This window comes from Telmatherina bonti, assembly GCF_933228915.1.
Source record: "Telmatherina bonti genome assembly, chromosome: 13".
Taxonomy (NCBI): domain Eukaryota; kingdom Metazoa; phylum Chordata; class Actinopteri; order Atheriniformes; family Telmatherinidae; genus Telmatherina; species Telmatherina bonti.
Genome location: NC_136611.1, coordinates 35,754,863 through 35,778,788, shown reverse-complemented (window position 1 = coordinate 35,778,788; position 23,926 = coordinate 35,754,863). Strand labels below are relative to the sequence as shown.

The 23,926-nt window shown below is 46.4% G+C and overlaps 1 protein-coding gene across 1 annotated transcript in view; it reads right to left on the bottom strand.

The window, feature by feature from the left end:
* grin1b (glutamate receptor, ionotropic, N-methyl D-aspartate 1b) overlaps positions 1-23,926 on the bottom strand; it is a gene marked incomplete at both ends in the record, with an annotated part of 63,812 nt that overhangs the window by 25,242 nt on the left and 14,644 nt on the right. Inside the window, 8 exons of the mRNA XM_079251744.1 lie at positions 1,877-2,004; positions 6,396-6,531; positions 6,958-7,044; positions 8,796-8,946; positions 9,450-9,624; positions 16,334-16,455; positions 20,079-20,176; positions 21,012-21,074. Of these exons, the coding sequence (XP_079107870.1) occupies positions 1,877-2,004; positions 6,396-6,531; positions 6,958-7,044; positions 8,796-8,946; positions 9,450-9,624; positions 16,334-16,455; positions 20,079-20,176; positions 21,012-21,074 (960 nt within the window). The remainder of the gene's footprint in view (positions 1-1,876; positions 2,005-6,395; positions 6,532-6,957; positions 7,045-8,795; positions 8,947-9,449; positions 9,625-16,333; positions 16,456-20,078; positions 20,177-21,011; positions 21,075-23,926) is intronic.

The following is a 23,926-nucleotide window of genomic DNA, read 5'->3' as shown; positions in this document are numbered from 1 at the left end:
CTGTTTCATTTCCAATCTGCTTCAGGTGGAGACTGGACTCATTACGTATACGTAGACTTCAGACTTCAGCTTGTAAATATTCTTTTACTCCTCCTCTGTGGTTTAAAATCCAGGATTCCACCTTAAAACACATCTGTGGGAGGTGTGTGTGTGCGGCAGTGTGTGTTCAGGTAGGGGTGTGTGTATAGGAGAGTGGGGTGGTGAATGTGTGTGGAGGGTTGGATGTTTGGGGAAGTGTGGTGGTGTATTGGTGTGGGTTGAAGGGGTGTAGTGGTACGTAAAGTGTGGTGTTACCGATGCAAGCATGTGTTGGACGGTAGAGGTGCGTATATGTGAGAGTGTTTGGGGGGGTGTAGGGGCGTGTGGGGGTGTTTGGTGTAGGGGTAGTGGTTAAGATGAGGGAAGGGTAGAGGTGAGAGGTAGGGGTAGGGGTCTGGAAGATGGTTTTGGAGGGTGGATTGAATGTTTGTGTGTGTGTCTGTATGTGTCAAGATGTGGGTGTGTGTGTGTGTGTTTCTTTTGGTATGTGTGTAGATGTGTGTGTATACTGGGATGATGGTGAAGTGGACGGACTGTGACGTGCTCAAGTGGGGGCGTTTCGTGTGGGCGGTGGACCTTTGTTCTGGGGTCACCTTCTGCCACCCCTCCCCTTCCTTGTCTTCCCGCCCCCCTTTGTGGGGGGCAATGAGGTCGGTTGGCATCTTCTTGCATTGGTTTGAGTTGCTGAGGGCTTGGGTTGTTGCTGCCCCTGGCCTCTCCTGGTCCTCGGGGACCCCGGGGAGGAGGGGGGTGGCTAGTGCCGCTGGCGGCTCTCCTTCTGGAAGCTCACTTTCCTACGGAATATACACCGAAAGGGGGGTGTTCTAGAGTGCAGGGGCGATTGGGTCCTCTCACACCCCTTTCTGTTTTTTAAACCTTTATTTAACCAGGTAAAGTCAGTTGAGAAACAACTTCTCATTTACAATGATAACCTTCCTCTTCTCTGCCCCCCCAGGGGCATCTTACACGAGGCATGTTGAGAGGCAGAGATGAGGGTGTGCAGGAGTGAACGTATTAAGTTGCAAATAGAAGGTGAGGGAGTGGGGGGGAGGAGGGTGATAAAGGGAGGTATCATGGCAAAAGAATTTAGGTAAGTGAGTGGGCAATGGGGTCAGGGGGAGGAGGGGTGGGAGTATGCAGTTGGGTGGGATGTGTATTTGCGGTCGGTTGCTGGTGCTGGTTCACAGTTTTTGCAGTTGAGTTATCTGCTGGCAGCTGCAGCTCGAACATGTGTGTGAAGATTTCCTCACAAATAAAACTGGATTTATACTCACGCAACGCCTGGATCAAGTCAGTTATAGCATCACTGTAGACAGACTGTGGTCATACCGTATGTAGACGCTGGTTCTACCATGTGTAGACGCTGGTTCTACCATGTGTAGACGCTTGTCCTACTCTGCATAGGTGCTTGTTCTACACTACGTAGACGTTTGTCATTCTGTATGTAGATGCTTGTCATATTGTACAAAGACGTTTAACATACCATTTATAGACACTTGTCCTACTGTAAGTAGACGCTTGTATTACTATATATAGATGCTTGTTATACCATATGTGTGAAATGGTGTTTCTACCATATGTAGATGCTTGTTATACTGTACATAGACGCTGGTCATATACGTTGACCCTAGTCATACTGTTGCATGTAATAAATCCAGCTTTTGAGAATAATGAGAACAAATGTGATTCAGAAACACTTCAAATTTCAGCTTTATGTCCTGCATCTGTCCTCTAAACTAACACATTGACCCACTGTCATTTTCACCATTATCATTATCATGTTCATTATCATCATCATCATCATCATCGTCATCCTCCAAATCCTAATCCAACTTACTCTTTCTTGCGTTCCAAATTTCCCATCAGCCACAAGGTGAACCTCGTAGGTGAAGTTCATGTTCATTGCCAGCTTGATAAGGAGGTCGATGCAGAAACCATAGCAACACTGAGGAACGATGGGCTGACCTACACACATAGGCACACACACACACATATTAATGCTAGCTGTTGATTCCATTGTGATGATTTAAAGACAGATTTGACCTGGTAATACAGAAACACTCTTCCAACCAGAATGTGGTTACATCTGATCAAGCAGGACATATACCCAGTTAGAGAAGAAAGAGAAGAACATGCAGGGATCACACATTGTTTAAGTTGTTTTTTTTTTGTTGTTTTGGGATCAGACTTTTAACCTAAAAAAACACAAATAACCTGAAAAAGCAAAAGAAATCACTTTGTTTTTCTTCCACAGCCAACAGATGGATGTGCAGTGTGTTGCTACATAGTTCATGGACCTTGCTGTGGTTGCTATCTGCAACTCCACCACCAGATGGCAGTAATTTCTACATACTCTTACTGTAAATGGGACCCAGCGTGCTGTCTTGTACAGGCTGGAAACAGAAAGGCTGCAGCGCCCCCTACTAGTCAGCCATATCCTTTCAGCCATCCATCTAGCATCCATCCATTCATCCATCCATCCACCCATCCATCCATCCAACCATCCATCCATCCAACCACCCATCCATCCATCCATCCACCCACCCATCCATCCATATGTCCATCCATTCATCCACCCATCCATCCATCCATACATACATACATCCATCCACTGACCCATCCATCCATCCATCCATCACACATCATCCAACTATCCATCCAACCATCACTCATCATCCATTTATCCATCCACCCATCCATCCATCCATCCATCCACCCATCCATCCATATGTCCATCCATTCATCCACCCATCATCCATCCACCCATCCATCCATCCATCCATCCATCCACCCATCCATCCATACATCCATTAATACATCCACCCACTGACCCATCCATCCATCCATCACGCATCATCCAACTATCCATCCATCCATCGCTCATCATCCATTTATCCATCCATCCATAAGTCCATTGATCTATCCATCATCCATCCACCCACCCATCCATCCATATGTCCATCCATTCATCCACCCATCTATCCATTCATCCACCCATCCACCCATCCATCCATCCATCCACCCATCCATCGATTCATCCACCCATCCATCCATCCATCCATTCATTCATCCATTCATCCATCCACCCATCCATCCATCCACCCATCCATCCATATGTCCATCCATTCATCCACCCATCCATCCATTCATCCATTTATCCATCCAGTTATCCATCCATCCATCCATCCATCGATCTATCCATCATCCATCCACCCACCCATCCATCCATATGTCCATCCATTCATCCACCCATCCATCCATCCATTCAACCATACATCCACCCACTGACCCATCCATCCATCCATCACACATCATCCAACTATCCATCCAACCATCACTCATCATCCATTTATCCATCCACCCATCCACCCATCCACCCATCCATCCATCCATCCATCCACCCATCCATCCATATGTCCATCCATTCATCCACCCATCATCCACCCATCCATCCATTCATCCATCCATCCATCCATCCACCCATTCATCCATCCATCCATCCACCCACCCATCCATCCATACATCCATCATACATCCACCCACTGACCCATCCATCCATCCATCATGCATCATCCAACTATCCATCCAACCATCGCTCATCATCCATTTATCCATCCATCCATCCATCCATCCATCCATCCATTGATCCATCCATCATCCATCCATCCATCCATCCACCCATCTATCCATTCATCCACCCATCCATCCATCCACCCATCCATCCATATGTCCACCCATCCATCCACCCATCATCCACCCACCCATCCATCCATCCATACATCCACCCACTGACCCATCCATCCATCCATCACGCATCATCCAACTATCCATCCAACCATCGCTCATCATCCATTTATCCATCCATCCATCCATCCATCCATTGATCTATCCATCATCCATCCACCCACCCATCCATCCATAAGTCCATCCATTCATCCACCCATCCATCCACCCATCCACCCATCCATCCATATGTCCATCCATTCATCCACCCATCCATCCACCCATCCAGTCATTCATCCATTCATCCATCCATCCATCCATCCATCCACCCATCCATCCATCCATTCATCCACCCATCTATCCATCTATCCATCCATTCATCCACCCATCCATCCATCCACCCATTCATCCATCCATCCATCCACCCACCCATCCATCCATACATCCACCCACTGACCCATCCATCCATCCATCATGCATCATCCAACTATCCATCCAACCATCGCTCATCATCCATTTATCCATCCATCCATCCATTGATCTATCCATCATCCATCCATATGTCCATCCATCCATCCACCCATCTATCCATTCATCCACCCATCCACCCATCCATCCATCCATCCATCCATCCACCCATCATCCACCCACCCATCCATTCATCCACCCATCCATCCATCCATCCATACATCCATCCATCCACTGACCCATCCATCCATCCATCCATCCATCACACATCATCCAACTATCCATCCAACCATCACTCATCATCCATTTATCCATCCATCCATCCATCCATCCATCCATCCATCCATCCATCCACCATTCATCCATCCATTCATCCATCCACCCATCCATCCATACATCCATTAATACATCCACCCACTGACCCATCCATCCATCCATCACGCATCATCCAACTATTCAACCAAACATCGCTCATCATCCATTTATCCATCCATCCACCCACCCATCCATCCATATGTCCATCCATTCATCCACCCATCTATCCATTCATCCACCCATCCACCCATCCATCCATCCATTCATCCACCCATCCATCCATCCATCCATCCACCCACCCATCCATCCATCCATCCATCCATCCATCCATATGTCCATCCATTCATCCACCCATCCATCCATTCATCCATTTATCCATCCAGTTATCCATCCATCCACCCATCCATCCATTCATCCACCCATCCATCCATCCATCCATCCATCCATCCATCCATCCATCCACCCATCCATCCATATGTCCATCCATCCATCCACCCACCCATCCATCCATATGTCCATCCATTCATCCATCCATCCATCCATCCATCCAACAATACATCCACCCACTGACCCATCCATCCATCCATCACACATCATCCAACTATCCATCCAACCATCACTCATCATCCATTTATCCATCCACCCATCCATCCATCCATCCATCCATCCCTCCACCCATCCATCCATATGTCCATCCATTCATCCACCCATCATCCACCCACCCATCCATTCATCCATCCATCCATCCATCCATCCACCCATTCATCCATCCGTCCATCCACCCACCCATCCATCCATACATCCATCCATACATCCACCCACTGACCCATCCATCCATCCATCATGCATCATCCAACTATCCATCCAACCATCGCTCATCATCCATTTATCTATCCATCCATCCATCCATTGATCTATCCATCATCCATCCATATGTCCATCCATCCATCCACCCATCTATCCATTCATCCACCCATCCATCCACCCATCCATCCATCCACCCATCCATCCATATGTCCGCCCATCCATCCACCCATCATCCACCCACCCATCCATTCATCCATCCATCCATCCATCCATCCATCCACCCACCCATCCATCCATACATCCATCCATACATCCACCCACTGACCCATTCATCCATCACGCATCATCCAACTATCCATCCAACCATCGCTCATCATCCATTTATCCATCCATCCATCCATTGATCTATCCATCATCCATCCACCCACCCATCCATCCATAAGTCCATCCATTCATCCACCCATCCATCCATCCATCCATCCACCCATCCATCCATCCATCCATCCATCCATCCATATGTCCATCCATTCATCTACCCATCCATCCACCCATCCATCCACCCATCCATTCATTCATCCATCCATCCATCCATCCATCCATCCATCCATCCATCCATCCATCCATCCATTCATCCACCCATCTATCCATCCATCCATCCATCCATCCACCCATCCATCCATATGTCCATCCATTCATCCACCCATCCATCCATTCATCCATTTATCCATCCATTTATCCATCCATCCATCCATCCACCCATCCATCCATCCATCCATCGATCTATCCATCATCCATCCACCCACCCACCCATCCATCCATATGTCCATCCATTCATCCACCCGTCCATCCATCCAACCATACATCCACCCACTGACCCATCCATCCATCCATCACACATCATCCAACTATCCATCCAACCATCACTCATCATCCATTTATCCATCCACCCATCCATCCATCCATCCATCCATCCATCTATCCATCACTCATCATTAAACTATCAATCCATCCACCCATATCACAGAGCTGGGTTTTTAATCTACCTGGTATGGTTCCGTTAGGTCCAGTACAGATGACTTTCTTAATAAGAACCCCGTTGACAGTGTATTCTTCTTTACACGTTCCATCGCTCTTTGTTGGCTTCACATAAACAAACGGCTCCTGATGGATGGTCACGATCTGAGAAGATAAACAGCAGAATGACCCACCGTGTGGAAACATCCATCCATCCATCCATCCATCCATCCACATTCGGCAGATTGGTGGGTGTAAATTAGTCCTGTATTTCAGTATTACATAGAACATTTAATGTGTGTATTTCCTTCAGTGAAGACCTCCTATAAGCAGCTGCTGTGAGCAATTCCTTGCAAAGCAGCTATTGTTTTTTTGTGTCTTATTAAAATCTGATATATGTGTCATCTTGAGAAAACAGGCTAATGTTGCTTCTTTTCACACATGACATTTTCCTCATCCTCAGTCTGCTGTACAGTTATCAGTTGTAAGTCTAAACTCTTCCAGCATGAGAGAGAGTTCTGCTCTGAACTTGCTCTGAGCAGCTTCATTACATAACCATAACAATAACACAAGCAGACATGGTGACGGCACCTTCAGTTTGGTTGACATCTGGTATCCAACTGGTTTCTCTGTCTCTCCTCCAGGCCAGATGATCTTCCTCTGAGGGTTCATCACAACCTGAAACAGACACCTGAGCTTTAGATGGTAAAGCTGTTGCTGCAGGTCCATCACCGACAGGCTGACTAAATGACAGCATCAATACTGCATCTGTACATTCATATTTAACCAGGCCCAAGGCTCGAGTCCCAGCGCCTGCAGCACATATCTGACTACAGCTTGATGGATCTAAACTGCAGTAAGATGGGAGAGATGTGAATCCGCACCACTGAGACTGACACCTGCATATGCTGCCAGAGATACAGGCATGTGCAGGGGCACCTGCCCTTTGGCCCCTTGATGCCAAAAGTGCTCTTTGGTCCACTTATTATTTTATATGCATTTTAACTAGGAATTTTAATTGCAATTAATTGCATAATGTCCTGTGTTAACTCAAGATTAATTGAAAATAATCGCAGATTTTGTAGCTGTCTTTAAATGTACCATTACAGGATATCAATCCCTTTCTTTTAATAGTCCTGTTTGTTCTTGTGTATGTGCAGTTAAAGGCCCTTTGGTTGCTTAATTTACTGAACTAATGCTGAATGAATTCACACACATACATACATGTGCACATGAACACTAAACCCTTTTGCAGACACTATCTTTGGCACTTCTAACAACCTCACCTTTTTTAAAAAACAAACAAACAAACATATAAACACTATTATATATCCTGTATCTGTATCCTGTACATGTTAGAATATCTTGCAGCGCTCCAGCATCGTTTCTAGCTTCCTCAGTTTATCCAGATCAGATGCTGAAAGGTTTCTGCTTGTACAATTATCAGGACATTTCTGCTGGAAGCTACAATATTTGCACAAACTGCACTAAGTAGAACCTTTATTCTGAAACCTCAAACACTGGAAAAGGAAGTGTTGTGAATGTTTGAGGCTGATGCAAGTGTTGTTGCCCGAAGATGGGATGTTGAGAAGCAAAAAAATAAACAAATCCGTTCCAGCACAGCCTGTGTGCCCGGATTGTTTAAATACAGCCAGTCGTAGCAGAAGCTGTCCATAACAGACTGTCTTTAGAGGAAGGCGGCTGACTGATCTACACAGTATAGCAAGGGGTATTTAAGACATAACACATGTTACATGGTAACTTAATTAACTTCAACAGCAGTAAAAAAAAAAAAAAAGAACCTTAGACTTGTTCAGAGGAGCAACTTCCAGAGCTTTTAAAGCTAAGCTGTTCATGTAAATGACCCAATCTGTGTCCATTTCTACTGTAGAATCACAACCTTATTTCTGCATTGCTTCCTAAAACTATGCAGGCAGCACATGTTGTAATTGTGTGTTAACAAAATGAATGCAGTTAAAAGGAGTTCGAGTTTATGCGTTAATACCCCGTAAACTTTGACAGCTCTGGAATAAAACAGGGCTGTGGTTGAGGGTGGCATATTTAAAATAGTACTTCTGCATCCAGTTAGTAAATCTGCCACAATGAATATGCAATATATCTACATACTATTTTGCTGGAGGTGGGGCATGAAGGCAAGTGTCTACTGGCTGGGCCTTTGCCCATGGGGCCCGGTCAAGCTCAGCCGGAAGGTTTACATGGAGGGATTACGTCTCCCGGCTAGCCTGGGAAAGTCACGGGATCCCCCTGAAGACCTGGAAAATGTGGCTGGGAGAGGGAAGTGAGGGCTTCCCTGTAGTCATTTTTACTTTGGCTGTTTAAATAGTCTTTTTTTTACTCTGTGTGACTGACTGTATGACAAGAACCAGGCATTAAAAAGAGGTGCAGCGACCTGTTTGTGACAGGTGTACCTGGGATCCGTTGAAGACTCCAACCTGGACGAGGCGACCTAGTTTCTGCTGGTAGTTTTGGATACTGTAGGTGGCGAAGCGCCGGTCACCATCGTCGTTAAACTCGATCCGTCCCGTCAGGCCATCAGGGTACTTCGATGACATCAGCACACTGAGGAGCCAATCAGAGAGCAGGAAAGAGAGTTTTAGGTTTTAGCAGTTGACCCATACAGAGATTCAGATAAATGAAGGTAACATGGAATACATTGGAGATACTTGGCTTCAGGAACAATTATGATTCATCTGGACTGATGAACTATGTAGGTCATTCAGTGAGGAAGAGGAGGACGAGTGACAGGAAGGTTTATTATCCTAGTTGTGTCACTCTGACTCGAGTCTGAATTCAGATCAGATCAGTGAAGCTTTTCACTCTGATTCTACTTTTCTTCTCCAGCTAAAAGAGACAAGTTGACTGAGATTAAAACACCACAGAGAAGCAGCTCTACTCACGTTTTATTTCTGTTAAATGGAAAACCTTCGACATCTGCATAACGTTCTTAATATAAACACTATTGTTAGAAACTGTGTAAGAATCTGGTAATTTATGTCCATTTTTTTAATCAGGATTTTACTGATATAATTGAGACAATCCGACCTGTTTGTGACAGTACCAACCGTTTGAAGAGTGGTCCAGTCCTCCAGATGTTGGTGTTTCCCACGCAGCCTCGTGGAGGCTCTGTGATGTTCTCCTTCTCAAACAATTCCTGCAGAGACTGAGCCACCACGGCAACTGCGTCTGCGATGTGAGCCGACTCGTTCTTACCGTTAATCAACTGTAGGCCCAGCAGGCCTGCACCGTGCACACACACAAAAAAGGAAATTACAGACTGAAAATCATCTTTATATACCCGCACATGCTAATTAATCACCATCTCACACACACACACTGTAATCTAACTTTACATAAGTAATTAAAAAGCGCCTCACTGTAATTTAAACACACACACTCAGGGCTTCAGGCTTCAGGTCAGTGTTCAGTAGCACCAAATTGCATGCAGGGAGTTCACTGACAATCACAGCTGTTTGTCTTGGCGCAGAAAAGCCCAGCTGAGACATTATGAACCGTAGCTGTTGTTTTCTTTCAGCAGACTCGTCACACTACAAAGAAAAGTGTCCACATTTGTCCTCCAGCTGGGCCACAACAACACTGTTGACATTCCTCAATGAACAACTGGCTAAAATTTACTATAAAAGATAAATGAGCATCTAGCTCACACTGTTAGCATTCCCAGAAGTCAAGTTAGCTAACATGTTTAACTGTAAGCAGCTAACTCACAATGTTAGTGTTCCTCAGTGAAAACTGGCAAATGTTTACAAATGAAAAATACATGAAAAGCTAGCTCACACTATTAGCATTCCCTAGTGAACAACTAGCTAAAACTGGCTAATGTTTACAACTAAAAGCTTTGAGAGCAGCTACCACATATTCCCCAAATAACAGCTGGTTAACATTTACAAGCAAAGCCTGTGAGCACCTAACACACAGTTACTAATTCTCAACTAACAACTGGCTAACATTTAGAACTGAAACATACATGAGAAGCTATGTCACACTGTTAAGCATTGCTAAGTAAGCAACTGAGTAACAACCTAAGGGAGCAGCTAGTTACAGCTTGCATCCACAAAAAATACAGGGAAAAACTACCAGTTGGACTCTAATCTGTCATCAGAAACACGGGGAACATCTGACCCAATAGTTCAAAGTTAAAAAAAAACCACCTGACATGCTAACATGCTAAAACAGCTTGTAGGAGCTTGTTTACCATCCAGTGAGCTAACGTTCCTCACATTATTAATATTGAAGACAAACAGAAAATGACCAGGATCTCTAAATGAAGATGGGGGGTTATCCTAATTAAACTAACTGGATCACCGAGATTGTATAAAGAATGTGAATGCAGTTTTTGGGAAAGTGATAAAGAATGCTAACACTGCTAACAGACTGTTGCTTCATTAGCCGGAGCAGCAAATGTAGAAATGTTTTCCTCATGATGTGATATGAGTCTGATGAAGAAAAACAACAACAAAATCCAGTATGTCGCAGCTCTGCATTGCTGGTGTCTTTGCAGGAAACCGTTTCAGAAACATGGGCCAACAGAATAATGAGAACAGCTGGGTTGTCTGATGCAATCCTTCCGATGGCTCTGTTGGTTTTTGTGTCTGTTGTGATGTTTTTGGGGGTTTTTTTTTTTTGTTGTTTTTTTTTTTAAATTTTCTATCAGAATTTAGCTGTTCACATTATTCGGTCCCCTCTCAAAAGAAATCAACCTATGGTGAGTAAGTTTAATAGTAATTTAACAAAACATTACGGCTGCTTTCCTGTAAGAATACTTTTACATGACAAACAGTCCAGACTCGGATTCAGGTGCTGAACTGGGTCAAACTGCCTTTGCTGAGCATCATCTTTTCATAAAGCAACACTGAGTTTCACCTCCTGATGGCTCAGATACAGCTGTCCTTCATAAACAATATATGAAGAAGCCAAATAAATTGTTTCCTTTCAACTCCTAAAATCTGATACATGGACATTACGTATTTGTTGTCTGGACCATAATATCTTATTCTGTTAACTGGATGTTGTACACAAACTAACCAAATATTAACTTGGGTCTGAAGAAGATTACTACATACATCATTAGCTAAAATATTTGATTCAGCAAGAATTCAGTCCCAAATCATTAAAAAGTCTCAGTAACAGAGAGCCAATGCCACACAATGGAAATACAACTCTATCCTACTATTGCTCTTGTTCCAGCACATTCTACATTTGGGTCTTTATCTTTCTATCTGCAGCAGACTTTATTTTATCAAAAATATAAGCTGAAACACATAAGATATAACCTTAGTAAATGTAGCTTTTCTAAACACAATGATGGTTACTAAAGACCCCGGGGGTGAGCAATAACGAGTTACACTTAAGTAACTTTTTGAAAAGGTGTACCTACAGGAGTATTTTTACTGCACCGTGCTTAAATAACTTTGCGAAGAAATTTTCATGAATTTAATTTCAAATGCTGTCTTTTGCCAGAAGGATGCCACCTTTGGATCATTTCACAAATTAGGCATTACATGTTTTTCAAAATAAAAGCAGATGAAATTTTGGGAGAACTGCGTCTTTTGCCAGGTTGCCAGGTTGCCAGGCTGTGTTGTTTCAGGGTTTTCCACTTGCTGTGGAGGATTTTCCACAGCTTTTCAAAGCATTACCATCTTGCTTACCTTTCTAAATTAATTGTAAACCTCTGCATTTTGGCTGTTGTTTGTTATCAAGGATGGAGTTCATATCTTTCTAATCTTTCTCTTTAAATCTCTGTCCATACATGCCGCGCCATCTTTATGCGAGATAAGCTTGTCATGTGACCCCCTACGTCTCATCCAGGGACGCGTAAAACCTTTTTAGCAATATTTGAGAAATGCTTTGAAATGTTGGTGTTTACAATAACAAGTTTTTTATTGCGATATTTAGAATTTGCGCAATTGTCGGGATGATGAGAATGGACGTGCTGCCATGCATTCAACATGTAAATCTCTAATTCGCTTTTGCTGTGGCTAGGTGGATGCTAATTGTTGGTAACCCAGAATCCCAGTCTAAAAACTGCTGCAGACTACTACTCAATTTTTATGAAGGAATGAATTAGTGTTAGCTACTGTAAGCTTTTATTACTTTTATACTTTAGTATTTGAAAAGACCTGGATTACATCCATCCACTTCCCGCTGAGTCCAATTAAGGGTCGTGGGAAAGCTGAAGCTTATCCCAGCAATCATTGGGCAAGAGGCAGGTACACCCTGGACTGGTTGCCAGTCCATCACAGGGCCCAGGATTTACAAATTATTATATATTTTTGTGTGGTTTCATTACAACCAGTTACTTAGTAAATTAGTATTTTTCTCTCTCTTTTACAGTATTCTTTCTTGAGTAATTGTTGTGGCAATGTTTTGCTTTAACTCAAGTGAAGTTATTTGAAGGTAACTCCTCATCCCATCACTACATGACACAAAGAAAGATTACAGCTGATTAAAAACGTTAAGTTTTTCTGAAAATAAGATGTTTTTGTGCTGCAACTTTCCTGCAAAAATTTCCTGAATAAACCCATGGTGAAAAGAAATTTGAGAGGGAATTTTAGAAACTCTGTTTTCAGGACCCTGAACCAGATCTTCAACCCCGTAGGCTGATTTTCTAACCAAACTATCTGAAGCATTTTCCTTGAAAAGAAACCGTGGAGCTGCTGGAGCAGAGACAAACCACAGGATTACTTTCAGAGTGAGGTCTCGCTGCACTTTTACAAAAATGATTTTTTTTTGTTACACATCTGGACAGGTGCAGATGTGGAGAAAAGTTCATTTTTAAGAGTGCAGCAGCCGGTTGGTGAGGATGTTTTCTGGAGGAAAGACAGTGTGAGGCATATTACTCATCAGCCAGAGAGCAGCAGCAGGGTGAAGTCCTGATGTGGTGAAGATGTTACACAACCAGCTAGAACAACTTATCTGACAGATTTTCAGACCAGAAAGAGTGATATGACCCAATTTAAAATGCCTAACTTCCTGTCTGGACAAACCAGGAAGTGTAATGTGGAGACATCTCCATGCTTGGACATCTCCATGCTTGGTCCATACGAGGTTCTCTGGCTGGCTGAGTAATCGGCTGCTGACCGGTGGCAAAAGCATCGAGCAGGTAACAGGAAGCAGCGTATGCATCTTACCAGTGTTTGATTGGACACACATCACGGTTAGCGCAGCAACGCTAGCTGCTTACCACCCCGCCCTCCCAACCCCGTGAACCTGAGCACCCACCCCCCACCCTCCCCGTTAGGGCCCACGTGACGGGCTGGTGTACTGTGAGAACAGGCGGACGGGCGGGACGACGACACACACTATAGAAAATGAAACAAACAAAAAGATGTTAGACACATTTAAAGCCACAGTTACAAGGAGCCAGAACAGAACCAGCGGTTCAGAACCTTTAAACACGCCTTCGTCCTCCGTGTTTAAACGTTCAACCAGCAGTCAGAAGAACCAGAGAGAAACACACCAGGACGCTGAGAAGCTAACTGACAGTGAGGAGGAGGAATAGCTTCCTTCATCCCAGACCTACAGCACGACCAAAGAGAGAGAGGCAGAGAGACATCCAGAAGAACAGAGAGAGAGCAGCTGTGTTTCCATCCAATCAAGTTATGTCTCAGGAAACGTGCAAAGGTTCTGGAAATCTGATGAAGCCTTCAAGTTTATGAAACTGGGATGAAAAGGTTTTACTGACCTAATGTTTATCCCTATCCAGTCCTAGTACCAGACCAGTTCCAGTCCAGTCCTAGTACCAGACCAGTTCCAGTCCAGTCCTCATACCACACCAGTTCCAGTCCAGTCCTAGTACCACACCAGTTCCAGTCCAGTCCTCATACCAGACCAGTTCTAGTCCAGTCCTCGTACTAGACCAGTTCCAGTCCAGTCCTGATACCAGACCAGTTCCAGTCCAGTCCTAATACCAGACCAGTTCCAGTCCAGTCCTCATACCAGACCAGTTCTAGTCCAGTCCTCGTACCAGACCAGTTCCAGTCCAGTCCTAGTACCACACCAGTTCCAGTCCAGTCCTCGTACCAGACCAGTTCTAGTCCAGTCCTCGTACTAGACCAGTTCCAGTCCAGTCCTGATACCAGACCAGTTCCAGTCCAGTCCTAATACCAGACCAGTTCCAGTCCAGTCCTCGTACTGGACCAGTTCCAGTCCAATCCTATCACCAGACCAGTTCCAGTCCAGTCCTAGTACCAGACCAGTTCCAGTCCAGTCCTCGTACCAGACCAGTTCCAGTCCAGTCCTCGTACCAGACCAGTTCCAGTCCAGTCCTATCACCAGACCAGTTCCAGTCCAGTCCTCGTACCAGACCAGTTCTAGTCCAGTCCTCGTACCAGACCAGTTCCAGTCCAGTCCTGATACCAAACCAGTTCCAGTCCAGTCCTAGTACCAGACCAGTTCCAGTCCAGTCCTCGTACCAGACCAGTTCCAGTCCAGTCCTCGTACCAGACCAGTTCCAGTCCAGTCCTCGTACCAGACCAGTTCCAGTCCAATCCCAGCACCAGACCAGTTCCAGTCCAATCCTATCACCAGACCAGTTCCAGTCCAGTCCTCGTACTGGACCAGTTCCAGTCCAATCCTATCACCAGACCAGTTCCAGTCCAGTCCTAGTACCAGACCAGTTCCAGTCCAGTCCTCGTACCAGACCAGTTCTAGTCCAATCCTATCACCAGACCAGTTCCAGTCCAGTCCTCGTACCAGACCAGTTCCAGTCCAGTCCTCGTACCAGACCAGTTCCAGTCCAGTCCTCGTACCAGACCAGTTCCAGTCCAATCCCAGCACCAGACCAGTTCCAGTCCAGTCCTGCTACCAGACGATCTGAACTCTGAGTCCTTGTGAATAGAAAGTTTCCTAACTTGTAGGATGAAGCAGAGCTGTGCCGACTCATAACAAATAACTGGTTCAAACTGAATCTTTGTTCCTATCTCTTTAGTTTGAACCAGCAAAGATCAGATTTTAGACCTGGACCAGGACCTTAGAGATCCATCTGGACTTTTCAGCGGATCCATCTACAGTGGCCAAAGCCTCATCTTTAATGGTCTCCATGGAAGCGTGGCAGTATTTGGTCTGGATAAGTAAAGTACAGCGTGAAATGTGTGAATCAGGTTCTGGGACTGTTGTAATGAAAACAGCCTTCATTAGCTAACATTGCTATCTCTGCCAAGTGCTAGCTAACGTTTCCATTGCTTTATTTTCTTACTTTCTGGTCCACAGATTGATTTTTATTTCTGCAAATGTGTCGCATAGTGAAAATCAAAGCTCACGTTGAGTCATGCTGCGATCAAAAGACGGAGAACAATAAAACATCTTTGTTGGAATCATCGGCATCATCATTTGGCCAATCAGAATCATAGTTTTCTCTTGGTGGTTAACGGCAGCTTTTACTTGCAACGTTTGGTTGTTTGCATCTGGGGGGTAACTAAATGTTTCCCTGATCCTGTTCTCTGACCTTTCCCGACATGTCTGTGAGTTAGCGCATCAGTTTGCATCAACGTGTTAGCATTAGCCTACATAGTCTCTCAAAGTGAATGATAGTCGGAGGGTTTCTCCTCTGCTTCCAGATTGTTTTCTGATTATTCATGTTATAAAATAAGAAGGGAACCAACAAACAACAGTTAAAGGGGTTCACTTGGTTAAATTTTCCACAGTTTCTGAGTTTGCAGGTATGAATTTCCCAGAGCTTGCTTATCTGTCATAATTAAAAGATCTGTAGTGTTCCTCTCTGCTTGTTGGCTGTGAGCTGATTTAGCTGTACAGCATTTTTATTCAGGCAACTACGGGGTAACTTCAGTTTGGACTTCAGAGCCTCCAGAACTAACTCCTGCAGGTTGTTCTGCAGGATCAACCTCCAGTCTAAGGGCTGGATGGAAGCAGAGCTACATACAGCCAGAGAGGAGGAAGACGACAGAGGAAGAGGGAGATGGGCTGAACGTACCGTCTGGAGCTTCGCTCAGAGCTTTGCTGGTCATCTCTCTCTCTCCAACCAGCCATACGTAACCCGAGCCGGTCATGTTGAGCTGCCGGGCGGCTTTGTACACGGCTGCAGCTTCGTCCTCGCTGCAAACAAAGTAAACATGAACATTCAAGCAGCAGCATCTGTATGAGTCAGCAAAAAAAGGGCCAAGATTTATCCCTTCAACACCTGCTGGAGCAATGACTGCAAAACAAAACCAAGGTTTAATCCTTCAACGCCCGCTGGAGCGTGAATTAGCAAAACAAAACAGAAGTTTTGGCAGTAAGAGGTCAATAGGACTAGACCATAGACAGCTCTTCAGAAACCCTTAGTTTTCTGAAGAGCTGAGTTGAAGCTGGGTGGGCGGTAACTACCATCGCCATCTTGGCAGCGTCATGCGCCAAATACAAATATAGGCAGAGGTGGAACTGAGAGGGGAGCCGTGAGTGTCATGGCGGATGATTGACATCGAGCGAACTCCGAGCTTTCTGTAGCTAAAAGCTAACCGAGCTAACGCCGAGATAACGGAAGCTAATCAGCTAACGGAGGTAAGCGGGCTAAAGCTAAGTCACGTTGTTAACTGGCTAAAAACCACGGTTCTTGTACATTCTTCTGACTTGAAGCCGGAGATTGGTACCTGTCAATCAAAAGGACATGCCCCTCAATATGCCGAATTTCGAGATTAAATTACTTTTAAACGGACGAGTTAGGAAATAAATTCACTCCCTCCACAGTTGTCATGAAGGTAAACCTGACCTATAAATCGAAAATGGATTTTTGAACCAGGCTGTAAACATGTTTATTTCTGCCGTGAATTTGGCCTTTTTAACATGGGATTCTATGGGGATTTGCTCTGTTTTGCAGCCCCTAGCGGATGAAGAGGGAACTGCAGTTTTATGCACTTCCGCATAGGCTTCACTTTTAACCGCCGGAGGTTGCCGCTTGGACTAAACTCTGAGAGGAAGTTTAGCGAAGATATTTACACCTGCATGAAGACGTTGCTGATTTAGTTTTTTTCTAGTAGTGGCCCTGGGAGCCCTTTTTATTACCATGTGATGTCAGAACTATTGTCGTACAAACTGTCTTCACCAGGAGGCAGAAGACAAATAAAAGATTGTATATGAAGGGTTTGAAGCATAGACTGTATAAATGATGGAGCTTCCATGACGTCATCTGTGGGTTTCAGAAAAACTGAACTGGCTTATTGGGCGGTTCCCACTGTCACCATATTGACAGTGTCAAGCGTGCCATTTCTTCTGGAGAATACAAAAATGGGCAAAGAAGTAGAGCTGAGAGGGGGGCTGTGACCATGAGGGTGGACGATAAAGATCTATCAAACTCCGACTGTACCCTAGCTAAGCACTAAGTGAGCTAAACCAGACCTGACAAGAGCTAACCAGCTAACAGGTAGGAGGGCTAAAGCTAAGTAGTGCTGTTAGCCAGCTAAAAACCATAGTTGTTCTACAACCTGCCTTCTTGCAGCTAGATATCAGGCACCTGTCTATCAAAAAGACATGCCCCCAGTTATGTTAATTTGGAGGTTCAATTACTTTTAATCGGATGAATCCTTAAAAAATAATGAACACCCCTCCAGTGTAACCCTGACCTATCCATCCATTCATCCATCTTCTGCCGCTTATCCGGGGTCGGTCCTCTCCAGGACCCCTGAATAGACCTTACCAGGGAGGCTGAGGAGTGTGATTCCCCTGTAATTGGAACACACCCTCCGGTCCCCCTTCTTAAAAAGGGGGACCACCACCCCAGTCTACCAGTCCAGCGGCACTGTCCCCGATGTCCATGCGATGCTGCAGAGGAGTGTCAGCCAGGAAAGCCCCACAGCATCCAGAGTCTAAGGAACTCTAGGCGGATCTTATCCACCCCCAGGGCCTTGCCACCAAGGAGCTTTTTGACCACCTCAGCGACTTCAGCCCCAGAGATAGGAGAGTTCACCCTTGATTCCCCCAGCTCTGCTTCCTCATTGGAAGACGTGTTGGTAGGATTGAGGAGGTCTTCAAAGTATTCCTTCTACCAACCCACAACGTCCCAAGTTGAGGTCAGCAGTTCCCCATCTCCACTGTACACAGTATTGACGGACCACTGCTTCCCCCTCCTGAGCTGCCGGAAGCCGTCCAAAGTCTTTCTCTATGGCCTCGCCAAACTCCTCCCATGCCCGAGTTTTTGCCTTGGCGACAGCAAAAGCCACTTGCCGCTTAGCCTGTCGGTACCCATCAGCTGCCTCCAGAGTCCCACAGGCCAAGAAGGCCCGATAGGACTCCTTCTTCAGCTTGACGGCATCCCTCACTGCTCTTGTCCACCAACGAGTCCGGGATTACCGCCACGACAGGCACCAACGACCCTACGCCCACAGCTCCAGCTGGCCGCCTCAGCAATAGAGCCACAGAACACAGCCCATTCGGACTCAATGTCCCCCGCCTCACTCGGGACATGTTTGAAGCTCTGCTGAAGGTGGGAGTTGAAGCTCGCTCTAATGGGGGACTCAGCCAGATGTTCCCAGCAGACCCTCACAACACGTTTGGGCCTACCAGATCTGACCGGCTTCCTCCCCCACCATCTGAGCCAACTCACCACCAAGTGGTGATCAGTTGAAGCTCCGCCCCCCTCTTCACCCGAGTGTCCAAGGCATGTGGCTGCAGGTCCGAGGATACGACTACACAATCAATCATCGACTGCTCCCCAGGGAATCCTGATGCCAGGTGTACATATGGACACTCTTATGTTGGAACATGGTGTTCGTTATGGACAATCCATGACGACCACAGAAGTCCAATAACAAAACACCATTCAGATGGGGGGGACCATGCCTCCCAATCACTCCCCTCCAGGTCTCACTGTCATTGCCCGTGTGAGCATTGAAGTCTCCCAGCAGAACAATGGAGTCCCCGGAAGGAGCACCTTCCAACACTCCCTCCAAGGACTCCAGAAAGGGCGGGTACTCTGAACTGCTGTTCAGTACATAAGCACAGACAACAGTCAGAACCTGTCCCCCCCCGAAGGCAGAGGGAAACTACCCTTTCATCCACCGGGGTAAACTCCAATGTGCAGGTACCAAGCTGGGGGCTGATAAAAATGCCCACACCTGCTCAGCGCCTCTCACAATGAACAACACCAGAGTGGAAGAAAGTCCAGCCCCTCTTGGGGGTACTGGTTCCAGAGCCCAAGCTATGCATCGAGGTGAGTCCAACTATATGTAGTCGGAACCGCTCAACTTCGCGCACAAGCTCAGGCTCCTTCCCCACCAGAGAGGTGACAATCCACGTCCCTAGAGCCAGCTTCTGCAGCCACGGATCGGACTGCCAGGTTCCTCGCCCCTTGCTGCTGCCCAGCTCACATTGCACCCGACCCCTACGGCTCCTCCCGTAGATGGTGAGCCCACAGGAGGTGGTTGCTGCTAGGTTTGAAGCAAAACTTTTACCATAAAGTAATACTGTATGTTTCAGAAACTGTAGATTACATGCTAAAGATTCTAATGTTACTGAGGGCGTCAGTGGAAATATTTAATAAATACACCAACAAGTGCCCAAAATACACCACTATGTGTCATAAACACAACAGCTTGTCATAAATACGCCATTATGTCTCCCAATCAGGACAATTCTTTTAGGTACTTCCTGAGTCTTTGTGCTGATGTAGAAAGTTTGGCGGTACCTGATCAGACCACTGGAGATGGCCAATCACAATCGAAGGAGCTTTTTTTCATCCCACTTACCTGGCTGAAAGGATGATGACCCGCGCCTCCAGGTCTTTGGCCTCCAGCAGCAGTGCAGTCAGGTTGGTGTCCTGGCTGAACAGCAGCACCTTTTCCGCCTGGAGAACCGCGGCACCGATGGACCACCAAGGGACAAGCAGAAACACGGTGGAACACAACACCACAACACACATCATGGGACAGATATCATTAGCACAAGACTAGCAGAAGCTGTTTCCCAGACCACCCCGATCCCCAAGCCTCGACCATGCTCCCTCTCACCCACGCTACTATGGGAGGAGGGGGGCGGGGCTAAAAAAAAAAAAACATGGAGGCAAAAAGTGCCCAAGATTTGCTGAACTGAAAGAAAACTCAAAGTCAAAGCTTGAATAAAAAGAAGGAGGGGCAAAAGTTGTGCGTGGTGTGGTGGCACATGCAAACTGAGGCGCTTTCAAGACTCCAACCAACCAACCAATCAGGGACGTGCATGTTAGAGAGCGCTGATGCAACCGCAAATTAAAAAAAAGTTTGAGAGGAGAGAAGGAAGACGGGGGGGAGGAAGAGGGAGGCGGGGTTGAGGAAGTGGTTCATTTCCCAAAATAAAAGGTAAAGAGTGAGAGGATCCAGAGAGGGGCGGTGTTCCTCGGATATCTGCAGACAGAGCCCAACATCCGCCTGGCTGCATGCAACCCTTCACATGGAGGAGGAGGAGGAAGGAGGAAGGAGGGAGGAAGAGGAAGGGCGTCTCTCCTGCATTCTCAGTGTGCAGGAATCATGAAAAATCAAAAGAAAGAAAAGATGGTGGAGAGAAGACGTGCCACCAGGATAAGATCTATCTCTGGAGCTGGGTTGGATTCTGGGCGGGTGGGCGGAGCTAACTGGTGCTTGGCTACTACTGGGCGAGCTCAGAGATTGGTTGGGCGGCGTGCATCATTTGACCATGCAAGTTTATACCTTCGGTGTTCTCCTGAAGTCAAAGTTCTGTTGGTCGAGGTTTTCATAGTTCCTGTTTTTAGTCTGATGGTGATGTGCACAGAGAAAACATGCAGACACAAAAAGATTATACACAGTCGCAGCAAAGCATCCAACACATGACCAGAGTCACACGCAAACACGTCACAGACCACCCATCTGTCTGTCTGTCCACCTGTCCTCACAGCCATGCCTCCACCTTGATGTCCACCAGTCTGTCCACAGGTCCCCAACCTGCCCATCCATCTATCCCATCACCTGTCAATCTGTCCCTCCACCTGTCTGTCCATCCACCTGTCTGTTCCTCCACCTGTCTGTCCCTCCACCTGTCTGTCCATCCACCTGTCTGTTCCTCCACCTGTCTGTCCATCCACCTACCTGTCCCTCCACCTGTCTGTCCATCCACCTACCTGTCCCTCCACCTGTCTGTCCCTCCACCTGTCTGTCCATCCACCTACCTGTCCATCCACCTATCTGTCCATCCACCTACCTGTCCATCCACCTGTCTGTCCATCCACCTACCTGTCCATCCACCTATCTGTCCCTCCACCTACCTGTCCATCCACCTGTCTGTCCATCCACCTACCTGTCCCTCCACCTGTCTGTCCATCCATCTGTCTGTCCCTCCACCTGTCTGTCCATCCACCTGTCTGTCCCTCCACCTACCTGTCCCTCCATCTGTCTGTCCCTCCACCTACCTGTCCCTCCATCTGTCTGTCCCTCCACCTGTCTGTCCCTCCACCTACCTGTCCCTCCATCTGTCTGTCCATCCACCTGTCTGTCCATCCACCTACCTGTCCATCCACCTACCTGTCCATCCACCTGTCTGTCCCTCCACCTGTCTGTCCCTCCACCTGTCTGTCCATCCACCTACCTGTCCATCCACCTGTCTGTCCCTCCACCTGCCTGTCCCTCCACCTGCCTGTGCATCCACCTGTCTGTCCATCCACCTGTCTGTCCCTCCACCTACCTGTCCCTCCATCTGTCTGTCCATCCACCTGTCTGTCCATCCACCTACCTGTCCATCCACCTACCTGTCCATCCACCTGTCTGTCCCTCCACCTGTCTGTCCATCCACCTGTCTGTCCCTCCATCTGTCTGTCCCTCCACCTGCCTGTCCCTCCACCTGCCTGTGCATCCACCTGTCTGTCCATCCACCTGTCTGTCCATCCACCTACCTGTCCATCCACCTGTCTGTCCCTCCACCTGTCTGTCCCTCCACCTGTCTGTCCATCCACCTGTCTGTCCATCCACCTACCTGTCCATCCACCTGTCTGTCCCTCCACCTGCCTGTCCCTCCACCTGCCTGTGCATCCACCTGTCTGTCCATCCACCTGTCTGTGCATCCACCTGTCTGTCCATCCACCTGTCTGTCCATCCACCTGTCTGTCCCTCCACCTGTCTGTCCATCCACCTGTCTGACACCCCTTATTTTTAATTTTATTTTCTGGCATTAAACAATCTGAGGCTGCACGGTGGCATATTTTTTAGCACTGTGGCCTCACAGCAAGAAGGTCGTTGGTTTGATCCTCGGCTGGGGTGAGGTTTGAATGGGGGCCTTTCTGTGTGGAGTTTGCATGTTCTTCCCATGTATGTGTGGGTTCTCTCTGGGTTCTCCAGCTTCCTCCCACTGTCCAAAGACTTGCATGTCAGGTTAATTGGTTACTATACATTTCCCATAGGTGTTGTTTGTCTCTGTGTCCCTGTGATGGACTGGCGAGCTGTCCAGGGTGTACCCTGCCTTTCTCCCAAAGCCAGCTGGGATAGGCTCCAGCTTCCCGCGATCCTTTATTGGACTAAGCGGTTAGGATAATGAATGAATTAACAATCTGATTAATTAAAGAAGTTGTAAATATTTCAACGTAAATGTTGTTTCCCTCTCAGCTTACCACTGCGAATCATCTGCTTCCAGCCACCCTGACACCAGTCTCTGCGTTTATCTGGGTTTGGGACCAGGCCGTTGAGGCTGCAACATGTCCCAGCAGCAGAACTCGAACCAGCAACCTTTAAATCACTGGATGATCAATGCTAGCACCTGAGTCCCTGCCACTCCGTCATGAAACGCATCTAAATGTTGTGTAAAGGTTTTGTCTGTTCATAAAATAATAAAGAGATTAGAGTCTGTTTTTATGCATTATTCAGGGTCCCAGGTCTTAGAAACAGAAGTTATAAATGACAAGACTGACTTTCTATGCAGGTAAATCTGATGTGATAACATCATGAATATGCTAATGAGCAACACTTAGTGTCTCTGTTGTGGCTTCTGGTTTGTGTTTTCTGCTGCTTGATGTTTCAGGATGAAGAACGCGTCTGATCTGCTGATGATGTGCAGGGACCTCCTTCATCTATATTTAGTTTGAGGTGTAAATTTATTACTGAACTGTTTGTGCAGGAGTGAACGTGAGTTCTTCCTACAGAACGAAGAAGATCTGTGACAATTTACAGCTAAATGTGATCAGGAAAAATCTGGAAGGTTTTCTGCTCAGAAAAGACTACAACTGAACTTTTTGGCCATCAAGGAATAAAAGGAACAACCCACAGTGAAACATGGTGTTGGCAGCAGCATGATGGAGAGGTAAAGGAGTCAGAATCAGAGTATCCAGTTCTAAGCCCCCAAAAGTCAATATTTGGATTCATTCTTCGAAGGTCGTTAGAAAGAAGAAGACTTGCTTGTACAGAGTTGTTCAGAGTTCAGCATGAGATCCTGCAGTCCAACAGTAGCAAGAAGCAGCGATGCTAACATGTAGCATAGCAACTACTCAGCTAACAGACCTCCATTAAACACCTGGACAAATGCTCAGCTTCATTTATTTCTTTCTACCGTAGAACAGTTCCTCCTTACATATTACTTTACTCGCCCTAGTTTACTCATTCCTAGGATCACTTTACTCGTCCCC